We start from the raw sequence: 8,910 nt of genomic DNA, 5'->3' as shown, positions 1-8,910 counted from the left end.
TGCACACTTTAAAATGGCAAAACCCGAATTACCTACACAACTGGACTATACACATGTGTACGCAGGCACATGTAATGTATGTGTAACATTCGCGAAGCAAGTGCCCCTTTCTTGTGTTTACTTTCGGGGAGTAGAGCGGCGACTCGGCTGCAGACTTATGTTGCAGGAGGCAAATAAAATTTTTAAAGGGGCTTTAATTGCTCAAAAAAATAAACAACGGAACAAATAAATAAAAATAAAAAAAAGCTGAATGAGAAAAAAAAAAAATTACATTTTACATATAAATAAAATCGAGCCAAATTTTAACTGCCGTTTTTTTTTTCTTTCGAACCGCGTTCCTCTAAATGGGTAAATTCTTCACCACAAGTGACATTTGCCATGTTACATTCCCATTTTGCAAAAAGGGGGGTCCATGAAAAATGCACGTATTGGGGCATGGGTCTCAAAAAAGGGTCAACTGGTGGGAAGATTAGACCCAAAGGTACAACACATGTGCGTCTTCGCTTCGAAGCCCAATTGCTGCCGACCCCCCCACCGAATGGGATCTCCTAATTAATATAGTCCTCACCGGGGCATTCGTTTAAGATCACATTTTCTCTTACGTTCTGGTTTGCGTTTTGGGTGGCACTCCGAGTTGCAGTCAGGGCAGCATTGAGGGCCCCATCTTCAGGGTGATTTCCCCCCTCGCCGTTTTCCCCCTGCTCATCTCCCTCCTCCTTGCACACACTTAACAGATTGTTAACAAACTTAGCCGATAGAGAAGAGTAGCTTTGCGGTTTTTGCAAAACGAGTTCACTGTTATTCTTCGTAATGACAATATTTTTGCTACATATGTGAAAAATCTTTTGAATGTTCTGATTTTGCTTATCCAGAGAGATCATAATATCCTCCACATAAGCATACGCCTTGTTCTCCTCATATATAACGTTGTTAAAAAGATCTATGTACTTTTGTATTTCTTTTATGTACTCTTTGATATAGGTTAGGGTTTCTATCAGGACTGCATTTGGCTTTGCCGACCTCAGATGTACAATATCTTTAATCTTTTGCAGTCGGTCATTTATGTTGTTACACAATTCGTCGCACTTCGCGGAGCAGTTTACGCCAACGCCGCTGTTAAAGCTTCCATGCGGCCTTTTCTCATAGCTGTCGTCACTCCCCAGGGGTTGATGACACAACGTTTTAATGTTTTCATTGATCAGTTTGTGACATATCTTCTCCGTCATGGTACTCCTTCCCGTTTGATATTAGACGTAGGGAGAACGTAGCAGGCCTGTGCTAAAGCGGAGCTGATGGAAGGACAGGCGATACATGCGTAAATTCTCCTAGTGTGAAAAACGCTTCGATCTTGTGTACGCAAAGGTTGTCTGGTTAAGGAATATTCTCTTAAAGTTGCCACAAAAGAGAGGGCGCGATTACTCGATAAGGAAAATTTTAAAGGGAGATACTTTTATACCTTCATCAGATGGACCATAATTTTTTTTTCTTTTTTTTTGCCCATTCGTTTGCACACATTGGGGAAAATACGTATATTCTTTTTTTTTTTTTCTAAACTGTTCATACAAAATTGCAATTGGTGCGTACATGTCAATGCTAGCTTAGTGCCTTTTCCTGGTTGGTGTTAAGGCCGACTTTTAGAGCTCCTTTGTGCTAATTTTTGGGTTATGTTTTGTGCCGCATTGCGCTAAACTGCGCTGCTGAGTTGCGCTATCTGCGCTATTCTTTATTTTTTTTTTTTTACGCTTGCCCACTTTAGCGCAGAACTATGACCAACAATTAGCTAGTTAAAATGCAAGCTTATATAAAAAAAAAATTATTCACCGTGCAGGCAAAAATCACAATTCACTTGTGTGCCTAATTTGGGGAAATTTCTTCAGCCCCGTACAAAGCAGCACACTTTTTCTGCTTAACGTTTGGGATAAAGCCACCCTCCTATCCTATATGTATGATGGCCCCAAGCAGCTGTTCCTTCTTTCTTCACCATCTAGACTGAAAAAGGTAGAAAAAGTCGTCATGGCCTCTATTACAGGGGTGTATAAAAGATATGAAATGGACGTAAATCACTGCCTATGGCGGTGAGAAGAACATTTCATAACTCTTTTTGTGGCATTTAAAATTTCGCCATTTTAAACTAGAATGATAGGAAGACCAAACGAAGACGTTCCTCCATTACAATTTTCCCAAATGGTTAAATGATCATTTGTTCCGGGGTGAACCGAAGCCTCGGTGTGATGGAGGAAAAAGGGGCTGCGCTTTGGAAAATGCAAAAACTGTGGGCGCCATTCCACTTAGCGCCTTGTACAATGTTGCCTTGTTGAAAAACCACATACGCGAAAGCAAACGGAGTATGCCCTTTAATTTTACGTCATTATGTGAAAAGAGTGAGGAGGTGCACGTTTGCCAAGGGGAAAAAAAGCATGAACTGCCAAACCATCGAGTCGCACCTTTTGGTAAAATAAAAAACTGCCCTTACATAACAATAATTATGACGTACAAAATGGGACCTATTTTTGTGTCAGCTGTGCTTTCTCTATTCCTTTGTAAAGTGGATGCGATTCGCAAAACTGGAGTTTGTACAAAGTCGCGCCTTTTTATTTCTCCCATCGCTTCGCTTCATTCATTGCTGTTCCCAATTATTTCCCCCCTATTCTTCCCGAAGAGCTCAGCCCGACACCCTGCACATACCACTCGGCGTAGCCTACTGAATTGTGTGTTAAAATAAAAATTTACTCAAAATGGGTAAGTCCCTTTTTAAGGAAAAAAAATTAAATACGATTAAAAAGTGAAAACACATGTCGGGAAAACGAAATCAGCACGTGTGTTTTGTCTTATCGGTTTTATGAAGAGGACGCAAATAAATCATGTTAACTACTAAAAAAAATAAAATGAAATAGCAAAGAGAGCAGCAATGAAATGGGAATAATCAAATGGTGTTAAGCTCATAGGAATGAAGTCGCGCTATGGCAACGCCGTGGGGCCAGGAAACCGAAAATGGCTCAATCCTCCCAAAATTCGTCTACGTAAAAAAAAAAAAATTTTACCAGGCAGATATGCCTACATGGTATGTAAACAGTACCTTCACTCGTGGATACCTTAGGAGGCTCACTGAAGCAGGTGAACGTTGCACAAGGAAGCTGTTTTAATGCGAGCATAGGATGGCAATTCGGAAAGGAAAAATGGCTCTGGTGCTGGGACCGGGAAAGCGGGGTGGCATATGCACAGAGAAGGGAAGAGTTAACAAAATGAGTGCATGAGTGGGTGAGGAGACACGCTACCAATCATGTGCGTGCGGCGTATCATTGTATCTCTTAACGTGCCGCTCATCCTGCTCCCCATCCTACCGCGCTCCCCCCAAGTTTCTAGAGCGGGTCACTGTTCTCCGGCCCGTGATAGCTCTCGAGACTTATCGAATCAATGAACTTGGCCTGGTGCTTGCTCTTAATGTACTCCTTAATTTGGTTATGGAGCCAGAGGTGAAATTCCTGGTTTGTGGTTAGCCGGGGGGCATAAATCGTGTCGTAATTTTTGCACGCCTTGACAATTTTCTCGTACGTATTTTTCATAATTTTCTTAATAAAATAAGTGACCATTTTTATTGGCGTGTATTTAAAGTCATTTTCGAAATGAACGAATAGCTCGAGAACTGTTGAGTTGCCATTATTCACTGGGTATATTAAGAAGCACGAATTGGCTCCCCTTTGTCTTTCTATTTTGGATACGTGTTCAGGCAACTGGCAGTCAAAAAAAGTGACTTCCCTTTTTACTTTTCTGAATTTCAATGGGATTTCCTTGACTTTTAATATTTCCTCGTTCTTGTTTATGTTGATTTGCTCGCACATGTTTTGGTAGAACTCGATGTCTTTCTTCTGCTCCGGGGGGCACATGCAATAGAGGATTACGCAGCCGAGCTCTTCCAGTGCGTTGGCACCTGCGGGGGGGAAGTCAAACGGGGGGAAAGTAAAACGGGGGAGAAGCAGAACGGGGGAGAAGCAGGACGGGTGAAGGTTTTTAAATGGGAGTGGAGAGGTATAGAAGAAAAGGACTAGAGCCCTAAACGCATCAAGCCGCTTATCCGCTTATCGGTTTATCCGCTTCTACGCTCTCGCGCTGCACTCACCTAGGCAGTACATCAGGGACTCCTTCTTCCCTATTATGGGGTACTCATAAAGCTGCGCAATGATGGCGCTGCATCTCGACAAGCTTTTGATTTTCTGAGAGGATGTAAGAAAGGGCACCCAGTGCGTGCTTAGCTCCGTCTCGCTGATAATGGACAGGATTTTGTTGACCTCGTAGGGAAGCTTCGCCCGCATATGCATAGAAATGTTATTGTTATTATCCACTCGGTGCCACAAATCCAAATACTTATCATTTTCTTTAATCCATCCTTCTTTGTTTTGTTTCATTTTTCGAAAGTTTCTAAATCGTCTTGAATATTTCTTAATAATTTTAACCATATGACGATTACTTTTTTTTGTATTTATGTTTGTTTCTTCTTCGGAATTTTTCTTCCTGATTGAGACTTTGTTGCTGCTGAGGATGCTGGAATCGTTGCACTGGTGGTGATACATTTTGTCCACAATGATTTGGCTTTCTTGATTTGCTTGTTCGTCCTCCTCGGCCTGGTTGCAGTCGCTGGGGTGGTCGCCTGCTGCGCCCTCGTTGGCATCTGCTGTCTCTTCCCCTCGGTCCGAACGTTGATCTGCACGCCGATCTGCATGTCGATCCGCATGTTGGTCCTCATTTGTAACCTCGCCACTTTGATCACCTCCCTCATCAGTATGTTGCGCACTGATCACTTGGCCGTTCTGCTCACTGCGCACCTCGCCGTCCAAGGTGAGCCCCATGGCGGACGAGCCGCAAGGGAGACCCCCGTCGGAGTGGTCGCCGAGGTGATCGGCAGACTGGTCAGCGGAGTGTTTGGCGGAGGGAACCCTACAAGATTTCCTCTTCATATTGGCATTTTCGCCTACCGTGTGCGAATTCTTGTTATCCAACCAGTTGCTCATCGTGTCAGAGTATACGCTATTATTTTTGTCGACCGAAAAATAGTATGAATAATCTTGCAGGACACTGGACAAGTCATGCAAATGGAAAGAATTAAAAAAATAAAACATCATATGGACTTTTAAATTGTTCATATTGTAACTGAACTTCTTATCAGTACAGTTCTCCTCATAATACTCTGTTAACATTTGGACAGCTTCTTCATCGTTTATTTTTTTAAAATAGCTAATATAATGCTCTACGTACTTTTTTACGTGCAGGATTAACTTTTGCGCTCTGAAGATTTTTTCATCAGAAATGTACTCGTCAATTTTTTGCGAGAAATTTCTTACTTGCATGAAGATGACGTTTCTGTCAATTTTTTCTCTACTGGTGAGGGGGTCACAAGTGACGAGAGGAGTGATCCCGTGAGAAGGGTCGCCCAAATTGTTTCTTTCACTTTTCTGTCTGGAAAATAAGGATGACGAAGTAGTCAAGTTGTTCTCACTCCTGTAATGTGACTCTTCCTTCCCTTGGCTCATGATTCGTATATTTGTTTTTTGTTTTTCTCCTTGCTCATTCTCCTCATCGGCGTTGTGCAGTGTGTGTGTGTTGTGGTCTCCCCCGTCTGGAAATTCCCCCCCCATGGGGTCATTCCTGTCTTTGTGGCTACCAATGTTATCCGTGCTCGACATGTTCGCGTTTCTGCTTCTGTGATTAGCATCGGTCTCTCCATCGGCGCCGCATCCCTCATCCTCACTCTCACCACACTGATGGGAGGCCCCCCAACAGAACACACCTCCCCCCCCCTTGTTGGTCTCCACCGAATTGACAGTCGAATAATCCTCCTCATGTTCACTACAAAAAAAGTTACAATTTGTGAAAAACTGATTTGGGGGCACCTCTAATTCGGAATGTGCATCTTCCTCATTTATGTATTCCTTTTTCTGCATGCAATTGAGATATTTACAAAGTGCGATCCATACGTCATGGGCGTCGGACTGCTGTGTGTTGTCTGCTTCTTCCATCGTCTTATCATCATACGTGGACATGGTGGTGTCCTGGTTTTCGTCGGGTGCTACCCCCTTGTAGTCGCTTCTTTCCGCCTGGGCTATCTTGTCCTGATCGGTGAGCATGGGGTTACCTGCGTACTCGTCAGCGCGGTCTTCCGTGCGGTGTTTAGTGGGCTCATTTTCGTTGCTGCTATTTCTTCTACTCTTCTTATTACCTACATTTTTCCCCTTTTCTCTATCCGTCTTGGGAGCGTGCGCCCGTTTGTTCCCCCTCCTTTCATGCTTTTTTTTTTTTTTCTTCTTTAAATGTGCACCTGGGTTTTGGCCAACTTCGTTTTGGACCTCCATTTCGGAAAACTCCCTTCTTTCAGGCAGCTACTTAAAAGGAGTTCCACTTTCACATGTATCTTTGGATTTTTTTTTTTCTTTACTTTTACTTATTTATTTGTTTCCTTTTACTTATTTATTTATTATTTTTTCTTTTTCCTTCCCCCGGTCCTACGCGCTTGCTTTCTGCAAGTTCTACTACTGGGATGTTGCCCGGTAATGGAAAAGCCGTTGTGTGCACCGCGGGGGTGGGTGACATTCGAGAGTGTAAAAAAGTTCTTCTTTGAGGAAAATATTTCTTTTTCTTCCTTCTTTTAAGGTATTGTTTCTTACTCTACCTTTTGCTAGGGTAATATCTCTCGTTCTACTTTTGTTGTTGGCTATGTTTCTTCCCCTTTGCCGTTGCACATCTCCTCCGGTTCGCACGAATTAGTTCGATCTAGGTTGAAATTTTAGAACTGCCAGTTTTGGTTATAGTTGGAAATATTTTAATTTGTTCTATTCCTTTATTTTTCTCTTCCCTCAGTGGTTACAAAAAAAAAATAATAATAATAATTCGATTTTTTTTTTTTTTTTTTTTCGTGCTTTTTCTTGCGTTTTCGTTTTTTTTTTTTTTTTTCACCGTGATGTTTACCGTTGCACTTAACTGGACGACCATCTGCGCGTGCTACCTGGTTCCACTCGAACCGATCATTAGGAGTTGCAACTCTGTCCTCTACCCGAGGTGGGCACCACCCATTCGCGCCCTGTTGATCTTTCCTCCAACGATGTTGTGTTTACTGTTACGTTTTATTCTGCGGGACTCGCCAATTCCACCTTGTGTAAGCGTGTGTTGCGCGCGGGGGTGTTGCTCCGTTCAGTTTTGCTGGTTCTGCTTAGTTCTACTGAGTTTTACTCGGTTATATTTCGTTTTATTTCGTTTTATTTTGTTCTATTCCGTTCTATTTCGCTTTTTTCCGCTTGGCGGTCTCACCGTTTCACCGCGCCGCTTCCTTCTTCCCTCTTGGTGTTTATTTCTTCCTTTCTTTATTCTTTTTCTTTTTCTTTTTTTTTTTGCTTCCCCTATACCGTACAACTGTGCTTTCCCTTTTGGCGATTCTTCACACCGCGGATGTTGATCGCACGTGCTGTGCACATGTACCTCAAGTGTTAGTCAATACGGTGAAGAAATATTTGCTCGCAAAGTGGTCACATTTTTTTTCCTCTTTTTTTTTTCCTTTTTACGTAACCTGTTAGAATAAATTTGGTAATTTTGCCAAGTTCCTGAAATTGCTATTTTTTTTTTTTTGGGGGAGAGGGGGAAGACCCAAGCGGTTTAGTGGCGTTGCCTATTCTGCGCTTCCTCCTTTGCGCCCCGTTGCGCGATTGTGCTATGAGGTCGCGTTTTACACTGCTGTACTTCCTTTCTGTTTCTTTTTCGCTCCAACCTATTTTCCCCCCTTCGTCGCTACGCGTAGGCAACTGAAGGGTGGTGTAATTCCTTTCACTTTTTTTAAAACGCTTCCTTGCATATAAGAGGGGAAAAAAGAAGGTGAGGTTTTGGACCTCTCCGTTTTGCCGTCCGCATAACACCCCCCCTTATGCGTGCAGTGGTGGCATGGGGCAAGCTAGTGTCGCGTTGGGTCGGTTTGGCCAGTTTCGTCGGTTCGCTTTTGCCTCACCTTGTGTTGCTCTGTTTTACATTCCTTTTTTATGATATTCCCCTCGCGGCGCCAGAACCAAAATGGGGACCACCCTCGGTAATTTGAAGCTTTACTGACAGCAGGGAAGTTAACAGCTTTGAGGATGTCTTGCCCCAAGTGGTGAATCTACATATGTGGAAAAAGGGGCAATACAGAATGGAAGAGTGTATGATTAGCTAGCTGGTCTGCATATCCTTTCATGTCTGTTTGGGTAAGGAAGGGCCACTCTTAGCATGTTCGAAGGAGCTGTCAAATTGGGGGCTCAATAATGTACCAAAGGCGCAAGAGAAGTGTCTTTTTCGAGGAGTTTCAAACTTCTTCAGTTGTTCCCAAATGGGGAAACAAAATTGTGGGTCGCGATTCGTTGGACGAGGAGGAAGTTCTATCTTAGCCTGGTACTTGGTTGTACGAGAAAGAAAAACGTCTTTGTCCTGTTGCTCACAATGAGGCTATAATACCACAGACGCTTCCGCATCTCGTATTTTTTTTTTTTTCTTTTTTTTTGCCCAAGAGAACAAGTTTTTCAATCGTTGCAAGGAGTTAAGCAGCGGCGTGAAGAATCAACAGGGTGAGAAAAACAAAATGGACGCACATACAAATGCGCAAGAGAAAAGATATAACAAAAGGTATGAATCCCCCCGTTTGGGAGAAAAAATGCGAGAGAAGATAATTTTGGGAAATTTTCCTATTCACAGATTTCCTCAGAATTGAAAAGAAAAAAAATAAAAAACGATCAGTAGGTGGGAAAAAACATAACGACGTCGTTTTGTCACGCCGGTGAATTATGCGAATGTACGTAAACATACACATGTGTGTATACCTGCCAGGTGTTGTCTCACGCGCAGGAGATACCCACCCCGGTGCACGCGCAGGATTCCCCGTTTAGACAGTTTCCCCCTTGGCGT

General features: G+C 43.0%; 2 protein-coding genes across 2 annotated transcripts; both read right to left on the bottom strand.

The window, feature by feature from the left end:
* Positions 1–548: 548 nt before the first annotated feature.
* Positions 549–1,226, bottom strand: C922_01549 (hypothetical protein; the record flags this gene model as incomplete). The annotated part of the gene is made up of 1 exon (XM_008817152.1): positions 549–1,226. One exon carries the CDS (start codon positions 1,224–1,226, stop codon positions 549–551), a length of 678 nt encoding a protein of 225 aa, XP_008815374.1.
* Positions 1,227–3,359: 2,133 nt separating this feature from the next.
* Positions 3,360–6,344, bottom strand: C922_01548 (hypothetical protein; the record flags this gene model as incomplete). The annotated part of the gene is made up of 2 exons (XM_008817151.1): positions 3,360–3,928; positions 4,118–6,344. 2 exons carry the CDS (start codon positions 6,342–6,344, stop codon positions 3,360–3,362), a joined length of 2,796 nt encoding a protein of 931 aa, XP_008815373.1.
* Positions 6,345–8,910: the final 2,566 nt, after the last annotated feature.

This window comes from Plasmodium inui, assembly GCF_000524495.1.
Source record: "Plasmodium inui San Antonio 1 unplaced genomic scaffold supercont1.5, whole genome shotgun sequence".
NCBI classification, from domain to species: domain Eukaryota; phylum Apicomplexa; class Aconoidasida; order Haemosporida; family Plasmodiidae; genus Plasmodium; species Plasmodium inui.
This window is presented reverse-complemented; position numbering and strand designations above follow the sequence as displayed.